This window comes from Sus scrofa, chromosome 17, assembly GCF_054392235.1.
Source record: "Sus scrofa isolate SSC_HxYL_T2T_F1_AM1 chromosome 17, Sscrofa_HxYL_maternal_Yorkshire_Landrace_v2.0, whole genome shotgun sequence".
In the NCBI taxonomy this organism is placed as follows: Eukaryota; Metazoa; Chordata; class Mammalia; order Artiodactyla; family Suidae; genus Sus; species Sus scrofa.
In genome coordinates, this window is record NC_139399.1 from 39,493,753 (window position 1) to 39,513,445 (window position 19,693).

Genomic DNA, 19,693 nt, shown 5'->3' on the forward strand with positions numbered 1-19,693 from the left:
AGGGGAGGGCCGAGGGTGAGACAGAGAAGCAGCAGCTGAAGGAAGACCATGCCGGACCATCTGCTGCAGCAAAAGCAGTCGAGGTCCAGTACAACCAAGACCTGACAACCCAAACTGAAACCAAAACAAGGGTTAAATACAAAAGAACATGAGACAAAACCCATACTGGCAGAAAGAGAATGCCAATAGGAATCAGAATAATCAAACAATGATACAAAATCTTTTTTTTTTTTCCGTAAGTTTTTTTTCCTAGTATAGTTGATTTCAATGACACAAAATCCATCAAGGTCTCCATAGGATGAGATCAGACAGTCAAGTACTTTAAAGAGAAATGACTGAAAAAGGAACACGGGACGATCCTGAAAGACTTGCTTGTGGGTTTGAAGAACGTACGAGAAGTCTCTAAAAGAACAGAAATAACCAAAGCCCAGTCTATTTTACAAGAAAAGCTTCTCCAAATAACATGTGGCCACACAACAGAGGCTGAAGCCTGCTCTTTCCCTCGATTTCCTGGTTTTAAAAACAAGCAGCCACACGGATGTGTTGTGAAAGGAAGTCAGAAACTGCAGGAGGGACGCAGCTGGGTAAGACTTGGCGGCACCCAGAGACCCTCAGTCACAGCCAGAGGACAGAATTCAACAGTTACCTCTACACATTATGTGCTTTTCTATATCTGTGTTCTATTTGAGAACAAAAAAAAAAAAAAAAAGAAGAAGAGACAGAGTTAACCATTATACTGAGTTGCTCTGCAGACCCAGAACCTATTATCTGGTAAAAGACAGGACTGAGAGAGGTTGTTACAAACCAAGACGTGTAAGACGAGAACAGCAGAGAATGAAAGAGAAAGGCCTGAGAAGAATCTATACAAAGCTTTCACGACAACAGTCACACTGACCCCAGTGTGCAGGCAAGAGAATGCTTCATGACTCAGAGAGCCTAAAATAAGCAGGCTTCCACAAGTCCCCGACACCAGAGCCAGGGGCCTAGATGTAAATGCAAATCGGAGACAAACAGAGCCAACAGAGCCAACCAAAGAGGAAAATGAAGTCAGCAGACAGAAAGAGCGAAAACTGAGAAACAAAATTCCCTAAAAGGTTCGTGTCATAGTAATTATTAAGATGTGAAAAAAATCTAAGTTAAAAAAAAAAAAAAGTTAACCTAAGAAACTCACCTCCACATTCTGCCTAGAAACCTCAACAAGAGCTAGAAACTCAGCCAGAGGCAAGTTACACTAAGATATAACATTACACAGGGTCTCCTTTTATTCTAACATTAAGCAAAATAAAACAGGTCAGAGATTACAAAAAACGAGATGTAGATAAAAGGTACAAGAAACAAAAATAATTCAGTACCGATTTACTAACATAATAACATTAAAAGTAAAAACAAAGTTAGATGACAAACTTTGAAGCTTTCTGATATGGGAAATCATGCACTCTGGGTTTTACCTATGAACTTAAGCAACTTAAAAAGGAAAAGCAGGAGTTCCCGTCGTGGCGCAGTGGTTAATGAATCCAACTAGAAACCATGAGGTTGCGGGTTCGGTCCCTGCCCTTGCTCAATGGGTTAACGATCCGGCGTCGCCGTGAGCTGTGGTGTAGGTTGCAGACGCGGCTCGGATCCTGCGTTGCTGTGGCTCTGGCGTAGGCTAGTGGCTACAGCTCTGATTAGACCCCTAGCCTGGGAACCTCCATATGCCGCGGAAGCGGCACAAAGAAATGGCAAAAAGAGAAAAAAAAAAAAAAAAAAAAAAGGAAAAACACAGTAACTTTAAAAGAAAAAGCAACCTCTTTATATATCACTTCAAATCCTACTTTGATTTAGGAGTTCCCTTGTGGCACAGCAGGTTAAGGATCCAGCTGCAGTGCAGGTTCAATCCCTAGCCCAGGAACATATACATGCTGTGGAGTGCAGCCAAAAATATATACATATATATGCACATACAATTCTAAAAAATGTTCATAACACTTATCTACAACCCAACAACACGAGTCGGGCTGCCCCACAACCAAGGGGAGGAAGAGGTCCCCTTCCACACCCCTGATGCTACTGTTCCTCAAACTGCAAAACAGAAAGGCAGTTTCAAAACAGGACAACAGGATGAACAATTCGATGATTCTTCCCCACACAGTCTATGCATTAAGTTCTTAATGACAGTGTGGCTCTAATCCTGGAATTCTTTTTTTAGCGATTTTACTGATTTGTTTTTAGAACACACATCTTAACTGACTCATGAATTACCAATACATAAAAACTGACATCAAAAAATGAAAAAAAAGGGAGTTCCCGTTGTGGCGCAGTGGTTAACGAATCCGACTAGGAACCATGAGGTTGCAGGTTTGATCCCTGGCCTCGCTCAGTGGGTTAACGATCCGGCGTTGCCGTGAGCTGTGGTGTAAGTCACAGACGCAGCTCGGATCCCTCGTTGCTGTGGCTCTGGTATAGGCCGGCGGCTACAGCTCCGATTCGACCCCTAGCCTGGGAACCCTCCATATGCCGCGAGAGCGGCCCAAGAAATGGCAAAAAGACCAAAAAAAAAAAAAAAAAAAAAAAAAAGACGAAGAAAAGGATAGCACTGGGAACCATGTCTGGCCACTTATGATGAAGCAGGATAATATGAGAAAAAAGAAGGCATACATGTATGTGTGACTGGGTCACCATGCTGGACAGTAGAAAATTGACAGAACACTGTAAAACAGCTACAATGGAAAAAAATAAAAATCATCATATAAAAAATGAAAAAAAAGGAGAACTCAAGAGTAAGTACATTCTGAAAAAAGGACAGGCAGAACTTCTTTGCAGAACAGATGCTGACTCACAGACACTGAAAAACTTATGGTCTCCAGAGGAGACAGTTTGGGGGCTGGGGGGATGTGCCTGGGCTGTGGGATGGAAATCCTGTGAAATCAGATTGTTATGATCATTATACAACTACAGATGTGATAAATTCATTTGAGTAATAAAAAAAAATGAAAAAAAAAAAAGTACATTTACAAAGTAAGCATAAAGTGCAATGGGAAAATACAAAGGATGGTTCAGAAAAGAATATGGCATCAGGAATATAGCTGCATGTTCAAGACTTTCTTCTTTAAAACTGCCGAAGTTCAAAATTAAATTAACCAAAAACCTACCTTACATTAAATCAGGTAAGAAATAGCTTTTTTGTTGCTGCTGTTCTGTCTTTTTAGGGACACATCCGCAGCATATGGAAGTTCCCAGGATAAGGGTTGAATCGGAGCTACAACCACAGCAAAGTGGGACCTGAGCTGCGTCTGCGACCTACACCACAGCTCAGGGCAACGCCAGATCCTTAACCCACTGAGCAAGGCCAGGGAGTGAACCCGCATCCTCATGGATATGAGTCAGATTTGTTTCCGCTGTGCCACGACAGGAATTGCCAAGAAACAGCTTTTGAACATGACCAAAGTTAACTCATATCATCCAAGTGCATAAACAAATAAGTGCTGTTTCAAATTTCAGCACAGCACGAACTGCACATCCTTTATGAAGGTAACACACCACAGGAAATAAGTTCACTTACCTCGTGTTCTGAAAAAAGTGCTTTCAACTGTCCCTTGGACCAATAATCCAAAGCATATGCCAAAAGCCGCATGGCGATCGTATTAATTCTCAAGAAATTTCCAACAAATACCACCTGGTTGATATTCTGAGCACATCAAAAAAGAGGCAATTAGTTTTCATCTTAATTACTGTTCTCTTAGAATAGCTACCCCAAAAAAGAATACCACATACTTTTTAGCAGCAAGGTAACTGCTGATTAAAAAAAAAAAAAAAAAAAAAAAAGTATTCACATTTAATCCAGTCAATCTAGGGCTACTTAAAATTGATCCCCAGACCATTTTAGACCCACTTCAAAGCATGCCAAAAAATGTCAGAGGAGAATACAGATTAGGAAAAGCATTTGAATTAAACATAACAATAACTACTATTAAATAAACTTTATATAGATTAAGTAAAAAAAATTTAAGACCCAATTCAAAGAAGGAAAGTAACAAATAGGCAAATTATATAAGAAATATCACAGAAAATAAAATTCAATCTAAGTCATCAAAAAAAGTAAAATTTTAGACCCATTAAAAAAGTTAGGAAAACAACTGAAATTCTACACCCAGTATTAGTCAAGTTGTGACAAAATAGATCTATTCATTCATTGCTAAAAATGATGTAAACTGGTGCAGCATCTTGGCAATACCTATCAAGAGTCATAAAAATGATACTCTCTCGATGAGAAATCTCACTCCTGATCCCTTATGAAGAATTAATTCATCCACGGAGTTCCCATCGTGTCTCAGTGGTTAATGAACCTGACTAGGAACCATGAGGTTTCGGGTTCAATCCCTGGCCTCACACAGTGGGTTAAGGATTCGATGTTGCCGTGAGCTGTGATGTAGGTTGCAGACGCAGCTCGGATCCTGAGTTGCTGTGGCTGTGGTGTAGGCCGGCGGCTACAGCTCTGATTAGACCCCTAGCCTGGGACCCTCCATATGCCACGGGAGCGGCCCTAGAAAAGGCAAAGAGACCAAAAGAAGAATAAATTCATCCAAGGAATAGCTTCACACTTAAAAATGCTTTACCGCAAGACCTACCACCGGCAAGCAACCAAATGCCTAGCTCTACATGAATGACTTATAAGAATAAATTTACAGCCATGCAATATATAATATTTAAAAAATAATAAAATGGCACATACACCAACTAAAATCTTAAAATATATAAACACAGGAAAAGGAACATGCAATAAAGAAAACAGCGTTAAAATAGTCAAATGAAGAGTTTTTAATTACTTCATGCTGATACGGTATCTCTTTAATTAAAAATGAGACAATCCTTTTGTACTCTTTGAAGTTTCCTTTTTAAGTCACATATGCCTATATTATTTATTTAAAAGAATCATTTCGAACAATAGTGTATAATAGGGACAAGCTAGAAAGCTGCACCAACTGGACCCCCAAGGGAAGGCCGTTCTTAGTTCTTTCATAGCCCTGTACAATGCTGCTTGACCTGAATGCTACAAGGCAGCACTGTAAAGAAGCTGAAAGCACAAAGAGCTCTGCTGCAGTGGAGGGGGAGCAGGGTGGGCATTCCTCCGCCCACTCGGTCTTCTCCCAGCTTCCGTGCCTTCTCTGGATTCCTTCCCAGGGGCTCTAGCGCTTAACAGTGTGGGTGGCATCTGGATTCAGCATCGCCATCCATCACCACCACCCAACAGTCCCCATCGTCTGCAATTCTGGCTACCTTCTCTATCTTCCTCTACTTTCTCCTCTGCTTCTAGACAGCAGCAGTGATTCTCTTCAGTAAGGGGCAAAAGATCAATTACAATTTATCTACATGTGAAGCATTTTTACTTGGCCAGTGAAACAAACTCCACGACTTACGACTACATTTAGGGACTGTTCGGAGGAGACAGACGCTATATACAAGGTGAGGCCCACATAGTAAGCGGCGTTATTTTCCTCAGAGCAACTAAAGAAATCCATGTCCCCTTACTTCATTCAGGGCACACATTCTTGCTATTGAGCCAATGTTGTTGGTGATGGTGATCAAAGTCGCTCTGGCGAGGTCCTCTTTACTGACTGCCTCTCGCTTCTCCTTGCTCATCATGTTTCCAAAGCTGTGACGGGAAGAAAAAAAAACATTTCATTGCTAAACCAAAGGCAACACAGCCCAAGAGAACCTGAATGTTACTTTACTAATAAGATAAAGGTGACTTTCAGGGCAACATTGTTCAAATCTTCCAACTTTTAACTACAAAAATAACAGAGTATCTGCTCACAGAGAAATGCAACTTCAAGGAGAACTCAAGCATTCTGAATGAACAAACAGCTTTCCCTGCAGTTTCCAGTGAAATTTAGCTGTGGATCTGAGTTATCTGCACACTCAGATCCACAGTCAGGCACCATGCTCCTTCCGCAACCAGGCTAAGTTCCAGGAAGATGCCTCATTTAGCAATTCGGTCCCAACTGTACAGTGGTCCACTCAGCTGAATGGTCACTTTCACATCTGGCAAACTGCTTTATCTGAGCAAAGCAAAGCACAGACAGCTGAGTTCCAGCGTAAACTACTTAAGTTTCAGATTTCCCTTGAAAAATCAAGTATTTTTAAGTACCTGACCAGCAGAATTGATACATTAATAACAAGGACCTGAACATAGAGCCAGCCAATCAGAAAAGTGATTATCGATGAGCAAATACTGCCAACATAGAAAATGAAATTACAGCATTTACAAAGTGCCTAAAATGAGGCAACAAACACGTATATGAATGCCTTTTCTATTACTTACAACCATGTGCCCCAATACACACACACACAAAAATGCAAAAATGAAATTAAGAAAACAATTCCATTCTCATTAACATCAAAGAGACTAAAATGCTTAGGAATATATTTATCAAAGGAATAACACTTGCACACTGAAAACTACACAACATTGGTTAAAGAAACCAAGGACTGAAATGGAAAGACATTTAGAGCTCCTGTTGTGGCTCTGCGGATTAAGAACCCGACTAGTATCCATGAGGCTGTGGGTTCAATCCCTGGCCTCACTCAGTGGGTTAAGGATCCAGCACTGCCACAAGCTGTGGCGTAGGTCAGCAGCTGTAGCTCCAATTATAATTATACCCCTAGCCTAGGAATGGGTGTGGCCCTAAAAAGTCCAAAAAAAAAAGACAGACAGACATTCTATCTCCTTGGGACAGAATTATCTGATAGTGTTAAAATGATGGTGATACTCTCCAAAGTGATCTAACAGATTCAACACAATCCCTATCAAAATACCAGTTGTGTTTGGTGCACATATTGACAAACTGATCCTAAAATTCACACAGAATGTCAAGGAACCCAGACAAGCCAAAACAATCTTGAAAAAGAATAAGCTGAAGGACTCACTCTCAAAACACGGTACTACAAAGCTGCAGCGATCAGGCAGTGTGGCATAAAGACAGAAATATAGATCAATGCAACAGAACAGAAAATCCAAAAATAAATCCATACATTTATGGTCAAGTGATTTTCATCAAAGGAACTGAGAATTCAATGGCAAAATAATAAATAGTTTATCCAACAAATTGTGCTAGGACAACTATATATCCATAAGCAATTTGGACCTCCACCTTACACCATACACAAAAATTAACTCAAAAGGGATCACAGACCTAAATGTAAGAACTAAAACTATAAAATCCTTAGAAGTAAATTTTCATGATCTTAGGCAATGATTTCTCATTTGTGACACCAAAAACACAAATGATGTGAAAAAGAAGATAAGAATGGCTTAGTCAAAATGTAGAACTTCTATGCTGCAAAGGCTACCATCAAGGAATTGAAAACACAACCAAAAGACTGAGAGAAAATATCTGCAAATTACATATCCGACAAAGGACCTGCATCCAGAACATGTAAGAATCCTTACAATTCAATAATAAAAAGCCAAATAATCCAACTAAAAAATGAACAAAAAGACCAATAGATATTTCCCCCAAGAAGATAAAGAGCCAATAAGTACATTAAAAGATGGTCAACATCACTAGTCATCAGGGAAATGCAAGTCAAAACCACAGTGAGAGATCCTTTACCACCTATTAAGGCAGTTAAAACCCAAAAGATTGACAGTAACAAGTACTGGCAAGGATGTAGAGAAATTTAAATTCTTAGACCCTGCCGATGGGATTGTAGGATGGATGGTACAGCCACTTTGGAAAACAGCCTGACAGTTCCTCCAAAAATTAAACACAGCTACCATATGATCCAGCAATTCCACTCCTAGGTATATGCCCAAGAGAATTTAAAACACATACCCACACAAAAGACCTGTGCATGAATGGTCACAGAACCATTACTCAAAATAAACCAAAAGCTGAAACAACTCAGATGTTTATTAACTGATAAATGGATAAATAAAATATTATATATCCACACAATGGAATATTAATCAGCAATAAAAAGAAACAAAGTACTGATTCAAACATGGATGAACCCTGAAAACATTATGCTAAGTGAAAGAAGCCAGTCACAAAAGTTACATATTGTATGACACCATACAGAGACAGAGAATAAACTATTGTTTACCAGGGACTGGGGGTGGAGGAATGGGAAGTCACAGCTAATAGAGACAAGATTTCTTTCTGGAATGATAACAATCTTACCAAACTGGATTATAGAGATGGTTGCAAGATTCTATATACTAAAAACTACTAAATTATACACCTTAAGCAGGTGACTTTATAGTACGCAAGGCTATTTAAAGGGTAAAAAATATACACAATATTTAATATTTTATTCCTGTATTTCTTAAGAGCACACATACCCCCTCCCCTTACCTCGAAGCCACAGCCCAGCCTGGCAGTCCAAACCTCTCATAGTCCCCTCCATAAATGTCTCGCACAAGTTTATCCACTTTGGTGCTATCTCCACGTGATGCCATTTCAAGAGCTTCTTCAAATGTGGTACAGCCAGTAAGAAGACAGCAGAGACCAAAAAAAGTTCCTCCTCCAAGACTGTGAGCAAGAACATTGTATTATAACATTTTTTAAGATGAAAATAGGAGGGTAACATTTATGAATCCAACCATATTCATGTATCAACACATTTTTGTCCCATCCCAATCATCCACTACGAAACAAGTCTGTGAAAAGATAAAAATGAAGTGCCTGACACTCGAAGATATATAAGTGAGCCAACAAAGTGGCAAAGCACAGGCCCCGCCTCCCTGCCCATGTCCCCAGGGCAGTCTGGGCACTTCAGGTGCAGATCAGCCCATCACACCCAGGCCCATGGTTGCACCTCTTCCCTCTCTCTCTCTCCAAGTGCAAGTCCTGAGTCATTCTCATCCAAGCATCTTGTCACCCTGGGTGCTTCCTCTCCCCAAATTATTCCTCTCATTCTTTAACTCACATCTGTTCAAACACTTGTTTATCCCAATTCCCAGCGCCTGCTTTTCCTGACGTGATCTCTGATTCTTGAACCAAAATGTGTTCATTCTCATCTGTCACCTAATCCTCCCTTTTAGGGCTACCCTCCCCCAATCATTCTCTACTGTTCAGTACTGCTCAGTGCTGCTCAGAGGTACTGCTCAGTACCTCAACTTCCAGATTTCATGCCATCCCCTGCCCTGTGCATGTGTGTACGTGTAAAACCTAGACCAGTTTCTAAGCTGGGATCCTGCCTTGCCTTCTCCTGAGAGTTGCTACCTGGTAGCTTAGGTTACTTTATGGTAATAGGCACACCACACACTATCTGAAGGCAGGAATCACAGGCTCAGTGAGTCTGTTGATGACCTATTTTACGAAACCATGGTAATGAAATCTTCAGCAACAGACTAAAGAAAAGTAGATCATGAAATCAAAATTTCCAAAGAGAAAGAGTATTTGCTTGCATAATCCCAAAGAAACATATTTTTCACATAATTTTAACAGGTTCTTGATGCACTTATATTCAATACCTGAAAACTCAGTTTTAACCCATTATTACATCAAGAATAAACAATGACCTTTACATAAAAGACCTACCTGGTACCCGTGACCCGCTTATAATTATCTTTGGAATATACTGCTAAGATGCTAACCCCAGAGCCAATGTTCACCAGTAGCAGAGGGTATGGATTTTTCAAATCAAATGGTAACTTCTGACATTTTTCAGAATCAGCAGGGTTTTCAAAGTAATAGCACTGTGACCGTCCATTGAATCCAACTGAGTCGATGTATAAAATTCCTTTTACTAAGCAATCTAGTTCATCGAGTTTGCAAAGCTGAAGATCACCTATCTGTAATGAAATTAAAATGTATTCAGATTTTTAAACAAGCCAAACAGAAATAAAAACTGTTTAATAAGGCACCCCTCCATAAGACAAACCATAAATGTGTTCATGGATATGTATTATTTGTGCATGCTTTACAGCACAGATATCTGGAGACAACAAATATAGGAATGGACAGACAAGACAGATTCCTGCTCCCACAGACCCAAAGAGACTCTACCTACAAACCACTGTGGCAGCTGGAGGAATGCGCCAAAAACCCAGGCAAAAAATGAGATGTCTGCTTACAGGGACTGTGAGACAGGAGCACAGCTGAGTCACAGCCCCATCAAAAAGCGAACTCTGGAGTTCCCGCCATGGCTCAGAGGAATCAAATCTGACTAGCATCCATGAGGATGCAGGTTCGATCCCTGGCCTTGCTCAGTGGGTTAAGGATCTGGTGTTGTCGTGAGCTGTGGTATAGGTAACAGACATGGCTCAGATCCGGCTATAGCTCCGATTCAACCCCAAGCCTAGGAACCTCCATATGCTGCTGCAGGTGCGGCCCTAAAAACAAAACAAAACAAAACAAAACAAAAGAAGGGGACTCTAAGTAAGACATAGTGGGAGCCGCAGGGTCTCCAATGTCTACCTTCCAAAGACCATCTTCAAGGCCACAGAACAAGATCAAAGCAGGCCACATTTTATTATTAATAACCTATGGGCAAAGCTGAAAGCATCCAATTAGAAGGTAAAATTTTTCACTATTTAAACTGGTTACAGCCTCCGGGGGTGGGGATGAGAGCAGAATCAAAATTCAAAACACTGTTATCAATTTAATTTCATTTAAGTAATTAATAAAGGAATGATTAAATTACTATTCATATTATGGAACATGCCATATCGATTAAGAATAAAAAGGATCTTGGAGTTCCTGTTATGGCTCAACAGTAACAAACCTGACTAGTAACCATGAGGATGCAGGTTCGATCCCTGGCTTCACTCAGTGAGTTAAGGATCCGGCATTGCCCCAAACTGCAGTGTAGGTTGCTGATGCAGCTTGGATTCCGGGTGTTGCTGTGGCTGTGGTATATGCCAGAATCTGCAGCTCCAATTCGACCCTAGCCTAGGAACTTCCATATGCCTCAGGTGCAGCCCTAAAAAGACCAAAAAAAAAAGAAGAATTGAAATGGCAAGAACTCTTAGACATGTTTTTAGTACCCCCCCCAAAAAAATAGCTGAGAAGTATTTTATAAAACATGATCCAATTTGCCTATTTTTAAAAGCATGTTTATATGTACATGTATGTGTCATACATATTCACGCCCAGAAAAACTAAAAAGATACATAAACTTTTAACAGTGGTGACTTTAGAGAGATGATATAAACTTGCATTTTTTACTCTGTGAACCTCTATCCCATCTGAGTATTCCAGCGTTGTCTCCTCAAGGTATGTGACAGATGAAAAGACGCCTCAGCCTCCTCAAGCACCTATTTCTGTTTACAGCCAAGTTGAGCTTTGCAAGTTCTCCCCTTTTAATCCAACTCATTTGACTGCATCTACACTCAATTTATTCTGATCCAGAGATGATGGAAGCTAATAGGTAACTTCACCTTAATCCTTAATCCTTAAGTATGAATGTTAAATTACTCATGTGATCAAATCCAAGCCCTTGAAAAGGGTTCACCACTGCCCTTATTTCATCTGCTCACGCCCTTTCTGCCATACTGAATTCAATTCCGACTTCCTGACACTTAAATCTCAAGTGCCAGCATTTTCATTTCAAAGCCAAATCATTTTACACTGCTGGCCTTTTGGAATCAAAGTAGTTTTCTGCCCTTGTATCTTTATCTTTCTCGTAATTCCTGTAATCCCAAAATGTCCTGCTATGCTATTATTCTTAATGAATCCCAGCCTAACTGTTAGATGACTAAATACATAGGTTATTTCACTAACTCAAGTTACTCAACAGGTGTTGCACCAACAAGCAAACTCAGTACAATGTGAAGAAATCTGATTCACACTTAAAAAGAAACAGGGTAAACTCTGTATTTTTTAAAATATTTCACTGTGGGGTATGAACTGTTAGTCACTCCTAATCTGTTAGGTATTTCATTTTCATACAATTTTCAAAGATAGCACTTGTCCATACAGGTGAGAAACCTCAATTCCTAAGGTCTACAATCTACTCTGCCCTTCTCCTTGGATGACCACACAACACAATACCTCTGCTAACAGCCCGCATGGTTTTCAAATATGTTCCAAAGGCATCTCTACAGGATCCTAGAAATAAAAGAGGTTTCCGCCTTTCCCTATCAGCTATAATCCTGGGTCACCATGACTGCAAAGGAGGGGGACCTCCTCTCCTCAGGCTACCTTCCCAGTTACTCTCAGGTAGAAAGGAAACCACTGAAAACCCACCACCAAGAAAAACTCAAGTAAACAATGTAACACCTAGTTTAAAAACTCATGGAGTTCTCTTGTGGTGCAGTAGGTTAAGGATCCAGTATTGTCACTGCAGCGGCTTGGGTCAAACTGCTGGGGCACCAGTTTGAGCCCTGGCCCAGGAACTTCCACATGCCCTACCACCACCAAAAAAATTCATGTCAATTCCGTATTATGATTATGGGAGAAATTATGGGTCAGTTACAGGAGAAAGGAAATAGAAGACAAAGTCACAAACCATACAATGACACACAAGGGGAAAAAAAGAAATGAAAAATAATTTAGGCAAAGGCAGAATCTCTGTAGTAACATTTTCATTGGGGGCATTAAAAACATGGTCACTGAAGATATTTTATATCTACATTGCACCCTGAAGGTGAGTGTTGGCCAATTCGCTTGTCAATTCTCCCATCTACTCCCACGTCCACCCTCAAAGGCCCTAGCCTCAAGGCCTTACACAGTGTTCACTGAATGAAAACAAAATCAAGTGTCCACTGCTACGCCCCCTAGTGTCCAGACTCCTGTTAACAAGTGTGCAGCACAGAACATTTCAAAAGGCATTTGGGGAGAGGAAACTCTGTCAACCATCTCTCACTGGCCCTGAGGCCTGAAAAACACCATTTTGGACCAGAGTTCCTTGTATTTTTAAAATAGTAAACTTTCCAAGAAAAAAATAAGGGGGATAAGGTAAATTCTGTGGTAGAAAAAACTGGAAACAATTTTACGACATGAAATGACATTAATTTCTTTAAATTATTTTTCAATCTCATTGTTCAAGACAATGATCTTGTTCCTCATAGGGAATTCCTGACTCTGCTTACCACAGCTTGACGATTTTCTCATACCAAAAGAACAACCAAATGCTATGCTCTTAGTGGCTGTGATTCTCATCAATTCATCCGAACTGGGCCAAAAAGTAAACTATACAACAATCTCTAGATGGCGACTCCCATCCCTAATTTATATTCAATCTTAATGTGACTCAAGAAAATTCAAGTTTCATTAGAGATGGAAATGATTCCACCACCTGCTGTTGGAATTATTTCTAACAATCAGATTACCATAAATTGTATATAAGCTAAAAAATGCATACTGTGAGAAAATCCTGCTCAAATTTGTACGCTCCACCTCCAGTGGCACAAAAGACAGTGTGGAGACTCGAGAAGTTTTTATCTCTGCCCATTTGAATAAAAGCAGGCATGTCATGAGTGGGAAAGCGTATAAAGTGCAGATTGCCTTTGCGTCCACACAGAGTCAGGTCCTTCAGCTCCAGGTGCACATCCCGAATACCCGTTGACCCGTAAGCCACGTTGGAGGTCAGGTACTTGCGAATGCTTTTAAGACTTTCCACTTCTTCCTCTTCTTCTTCAGCAGTGATGTCTTTGGGTTCAAAATAAACCAGCTTGACCAGGGTTCCACCAATATCCAAGCCAAACCAAGGAAAAACTACATAGGAAGGAAAAAAAAAGTCAGAACAGCTTTTTTTTCTGAGAACTACATTTATACTTATTAGATTAAAAATTGATCTCATACCCTGAGGTTTCCAAGAACTATATAAACAAAAAGGTTTAGGTAGGGGAGAAGAAATATGATTCTGTCTGACCTGGAAGAAAAATCTTAAAAAAAATAAAAATTTTCTTTTGAAAAATATCACAATGTTAAGCCAACTCAAACCTCTTATACAGACAAGCCCAAAGTGCACTGTGAAATATTAAAAAATAGGAAAATGACTACCCATTATCCTCAACTCTGAAAAAAAAAAAATTGAGAATGAAAATGTTCATCCCTCCCCTCAGTCCCAAGAAGAAATAGTGACTTTTCAGAACTCTAGTTTAGCACTCAAATAAAGGGCAGAAGAAATTCCCAACTCTATGTTAACATATAAGCTCCAGCGGTCAACTTCTCTCAAAACCTGATGTTAATCAATCTATCAATATAAGGTTTCAACAGATTTCAACAGCTGTTTCAGAGTTAATGTCCATTCCCCAACAATCCATCTCAAAAAATGGCTTCAAGAGTTTGGATCAAGATTGGAGTTCCTGCTGTGGTGCAGTGGGTCGCATCAGCTTGGATCACTGTGGAGGTGCAGGGAGGCGCAGGCTCAATCCCCAGCCTGGTGCAGTGGGTTAAAGATCCAGTGTCGCCGCAGCTGCAGCATAGGACACGTTGTGGCTCAGATTCTATCCCTGGCCTGGGAACTTCCATATGCCGAGGATGCGGCCATAAAATTTTTAAAAAAATTTTTTTAAAGATAAACTACATTAGCTACACATGCCTTCTCCTCCCACCTTAAATCCTAAAAATGACTAAAGATCTAGACATTGATTTTTCTAAAATAATTCTGAGATGGGAGTACCCTGGTGGCCTAGTGGTTAAGGATTCAGCATTGTCACTGCTGTGGCTCAGGTTTGATCCCTGGCCCAGGAACTTGTATATGCCTCGGACACAGCCAAAAAAAATCAATTAATTAATTTAAATAATTCTGAGAAACAAGTGATAATATCAGCAGTTGATTAGAGGCAATAACTGTCCAGAACCCTCAAAAGAAAAATGCTATAAAAATTGGAAGCAGCTACAAAGGTAGACGGAGCAGAGGGATGCTCCATCCAAGCTGTCAGTGGGGGCTGCCACAGGAACAGGAGCAGGCTGGTGCAGTCACAGGTGATCCGGTGGGGAAATGCACTTGGCACAACACACAGGCCAGTAGCTTCCCTTTACTGAGAACCACTAACCCCCTCCCCCTGCAATGTCTGCACTGAGCATAGGCACTTGAGCCCAAGAAGCAGTATGGCATCCAGGGAGCTGCTATTACTCAGAAGTGAGGAGCCCCCGCATCTGGACGTGTTTCCCATCTCTCCCCTACAATCCATCCTGACAGAGCGGTAAACACCTACTGACAGAAGAACAGCAATCCTCAAACCAGAGATGATCACTTTACAAACTAGAGTCACCAAGAGGGAAATCAACACCACAAAAATGAGAAGTTAAATATCTGAAGAAAGAGTTGCAGGAACAAACAGAGACTTTAAAAAGAACCATAAATATTCTCCAAGGTAAAGTGAGATTTACCCATGAACGATAAGCTGAAGAAAAATTAGAAATTAAGAAATGACTGTCAACCGTGGTTGTTGCTGGAAGAATCTACACATGTGATTAAATTACATAGAACTAAACACACATACACAAGAGAGTTTATGTAAAACTGGTTAAATCTAACTAAGATCTGTGAACTGTATCAATGTTAATTTCCTAGTTGTGAGGGGGAGAAGCTTCCCAAACCAAAAAGGGGAAGGAGGGGACAATGTACTTAAGTGACTCTAAAAAACAGGCTGAGTGAAAGTTTCCTTTGTGGCTCAGCAATAATGAATCTGACTAGTATCCATGAAGATGCAGGTTCGATCTCTGGCCTCACTCAGTGGGTTAAGGATCAGGCATTGCCATGAGCTGTGGTGCAGGTTGCAGACATGGCTCGGCTGCAGCACTGCTGTGACTGTGGTGTAGGCTGCAAGCTGTAGCTCCGATTAGACCCTAGCCTGGGAACTTCCATGTGCCATGGGTGCAGCCCTAAAAAAATTATAATAAAACAAGAAATAAAAATAAAAAACAGGCTGAGTGAAAGAAACTTCTGGCAGTTCCCTAGTGTTCCACTGGCCTGGGAACTTCCATATGCCACAGGCACAGCCAAAAAAAACAAATAAGCACAAAAAGCTACATGCTAAATGAGTCCATTTACACGAACTCAAGAAAATGCAAAATAATCGTTTCTGCAAATGATAGAAAGTCGATCATAGGCTGGGGGAAGAAGAGAGAGGACTGTACAGGGACAGGAGAAAACTTTCTGTGATAGCCCAAATGTTAACTGTTGGGGGTGAGAGGGAAGCTTCACAGGAGTAGCTCTCTGTCAAAACACATGGAACCATATACTTTAAGTGGATATATTTTATTGTATGCAAATTATATCCAATAAAGACACTTTTAGAAAAGAAAAAACATACTCATTTCCAAAATAAAATTCAACAGATAATTTAACAACAAAATGGGCACAGAAAAAAAAAAGAATGGAAAACAAAACTAAGAAATGCTCCCAAAATGCCTCTTGAGTATGAAAGAAAGGTAGATATACAGAACACAGAACCACAAAGTCCAACGTCTATGTTATGTGAGTTCTAGAAATTCTCTGGGGGAGACAGGTGAGGACAGGAATCACCGGACTGAAAGATCCACTAAGTGTTAAATGGAGTTAATAATTGGAGAAAGGGGAAACTCATAGTCACATCCTACTGAAATTACAGGAAATCTTAAAAACTTCCAAAGGAGAAAAGTGAATTCCTACGAAGACACATAAATCACACAAAGGTAAAATTAGACTTTTCATCAGCAGCACAGATGCTAGAAAACAAAAGAGCAATGGCAAAGTTATAAGGAAAACAATGTGAAACTCACATCCAACCAAATCAGCTTTCACGGGAGTGCAGAAGAAAGACATTTTCACACATGAGAGAGCTCAGTATTTATTGTTCAAAGATCTTCTCTGAAATAATTAGTAGATGTACTCCAACACAATTTTTTAAAGCATCCAAGAATATATGAGCCATAATAAACAATGATAAGCACAGGAAGCAATACATGCTGACTTTTAGGAAATAAGCAATCCAGAACTAAAATACTTACATGATTTCAACATAGGAAGTCGAAGAGAGAACAGAAAGGAGAGGGAAGTCAAAGCAAGCAGCAGTTCTGTCTTGTTGGGGAACGGAAGATATAGATTCTGATTATTTCTAAATAAGAATAAAGAAGTGATGGTTTAAATGCATTAAAAACTTACAGGTAACTCCAGAAGAAGAGAAAATGACATATGACCTTCAAACAACTAGGGGGAAAAAAAAGTTCAAAAACAAAGAGAAAAAAAAGTATAGTAAATACAAAACAAAGAAATGACAGGAATGAATACAAACATCAGTAATCACAAATAGGTCCAATTTCTTTCCAGATTAAAGAGAAAATTCAACTATATGCTTATGTAAAAAAGATACACCTAAAATAACATTAAACAAACAGACTGAAGGTAAATTAGTGGTAAAACACCCACAATGTAGTCCCATCATGAGGAGGAATTAAATGTTTTAAGATGAAAATGGCATTCAGTCAAAAATGAACAAGTCAAAATCTTAAGCATCTCACTGGAAACTGATAGAGCGGTTGACTTCATTTAGGAAACATGATACAGTAAAAGTCAAACCTTATGTTTCAAGACCAGCACTGCATTTAACAAGGGCTATTGTGCTCACACTATATAAGAGGTGCCCATCCAAACAGTGATCTCCAGCCCTGAGCTCACTTGGAATTATATAGTCACTGACTAAATCAGAGAGTAGAGCCATGGCACCGCTTATTAACTGATTTGCCACATTTATATAGTTGAATTTGGGTAAGCAAAATAAATGCCTGGGCAATGTTACTCCACTGAATCAAGCAAATGTTAACAGAATGCAAATACAATACTAGCAGACTGACAAGAATTCAAACAAAAAGCATCATAAGGGGACCAAAAAAAATTATGTCATGTGCATAAAAAAGTACAATTGATATGATCCTGACATATGCTTCAAAAAATATTAAAAACAGGAGTTCCCGTCGTGGTGCAGTGGTTAACGAATCCGACTAGGAACCATGAGGTCGCGGGTTCGGTCCCTGCCCTTGCTCAGTGGGTTAACGATCCGGCGTTGCCGTGAGCTGTGGTGTAGGTTGCAGACTCGGCTCGGATCCCACGTTGCTGTGGCTCTGGCGTAGGCCGGTGGCTACAGCTCCGATTCAACCCCTAGCCTGGGAACCTCCATATGCCGCGGAAGCGGCCCAAGAGATAGCAACAACAACAACAACAACAACAAAAAGACCAAAAGACAAAAAAAAAAAAAAAAAAAAAAAAAAAAAAAAAAATATTAAAAACAAAGAGTAACTGATAAATCTACAAATCAGTGGAACCTCAAATTCTGAAGAACAAAACCAAACCACATCCGTTTTCCACAACATCTCAAAATAAGAAATTAATCCAACAGACGCAAAGAAATAAATCTATCTACCTGGAAATTTTCGAATTCATTACCTCTGAAATTGAAGATGAAATCAGAACAAAATTTATTTTTAAATGAATGACAATGAAAACACTGCATTATCAAAAAGAATATCCAAGGTGACATTCAAAGGGAAATGTATAACCTTAAATATTCATCAAATACATTCAAAAAGAAGGAAGCATGAATAAAAGGCAATGTCATATACAACCTGAAATTCTAGAAAAAGAATAAAACACACTCAAAATAAGTAGAAGGAAGTTATTAAAGATCAAAGCAAGATGTAAACGAAACTAGAAAAAAATCATCTTTGTGAACAAAGCTACAAGAGATGATCAATAAAATCAAGCTTTAGGGAGTTCCCATCGTGGCACAATGGTTAACGAATCCGACTAGGAACCATAAGGTTGGGGGTTCAGTCCCTGCCCTTGCTCAATTGCCGTGAGCTGTGGTGTAGGTTGCAGACTGCAGCTCGGATCCCACGTTGCTGTGGCTCTGGCGTAGGCCAGGGGCTACAGCTCTGATTCGACCCCTAGCCTGGGAACCTCCATATGCCACGGGAGCGGCCCAAAGAAATAGCAAAAAGAAAAAAAAAAATCAAGCTTTGAAAAAGCCATTAAAACGGACAAATTTCTGATAAGAATATCCAAGAAAAAGAAATAAACGGAGTTCCTGTATTGGGTTAAAAGCATCTCTGTGGTGTTGCCCATTAGATCCCAAGCCTGGGAGTGGTTAACGAATCTGACTAGGAACCATGACGTTGCGGGTTCGGTCCCTGCCCTTGCTTAGTGGGTTAACGATCCGGCGTTGCCGTGAGCTGTGGTGTAGGTTGCAGACGCGGCTCGGATCCCACGTTGCTGTGGCTCTGGCGTAGGCCGGTGGCTACAGCTCCGATTCAACCCCTAGCCTGGGAACCTCCATATGCCGCAGGAGCGGCCCAAGAAATAGCAACAACAACAAAAAAGACAAAAAAAAAAAGATCCCAAGCCTGAGCAGGGATGTATACAGCTCAGACTTGATCCCTGGCCTGGGAACTTTCATATGCCACAGGTGTGGACCAAAAAAAAAGGAAGTAGCTATAGCTTTTCTTAAAGAAGATCAAAGTACATAACAAGAAAATGTACAAATAAGCCAATTTACAACTTTCTAATAGTGAATTTAAAATGTACACTAAATAAGAGTTCCCTTGTGGTCAGAGGGTTAAGGATCAGATGTTGCCACGGTAGCGGCTCAGATAACTGCTGAGGTACAAGTTCAATCTCCAGCCTGGGAACTTTCACATGATGTGGGCATAGCCAAAAATAAATGAAATAAAGTGTACACTAAACTGAGGATTAGCTAGAAAATAAGCACAAAAAGAGTACAAAAAGTAGCCCAAATGAGGTAGAAAACACAGAAATCAAAAGCACTGAAAATTTTTTTAAA

General features: G+C 40.1%; 1 protein-coding gene and 1 non-coding gene across 2 annotated transcripts in view; both read right to left on the bottom strand.

The window, feature by feature from the left end:
* PANK2 (pantothenate kinase 2) overlaps positions 1–19,693 on the bottom strand; it is a 29,882-nt gene that overhangs the window by 4,914 nt on the left and 5,275 nt on the right. The window contains exons 2-6 of the mRNA NM_001435907.1: positions 13,291–13,643; positions 9,525–9,778; positions 8,337–8,513; positions 5,509–5,632; positions 3,542–3,667 (exon numbers count right to left, since the gene is read on the bottom strand). Of these exons, the coding sequence (NP_001422836.1) occupies positions 3,542–3,667; positions 5,509–5,632; positions 8,337–8,513; positions 9,525–9,778; positions 13,291–13,643 (1,034 nt within the window). The remainder of the gene's footprint in view (positions 1–3,541; positions 3,668–5,508; positions 5,633–8,336; positions 8,514–9,524; positions 9,779–13,290; positions 13,644–19,693) is intronic.
* Positions 4,985–5,064, bottom strand: MIR103-2 (microRNA mir-103-2). The gene has a single exon (NR_038533.1). It is a non-coding gene; the product is annotated as a microRNA mir-103-2 (primary transcript).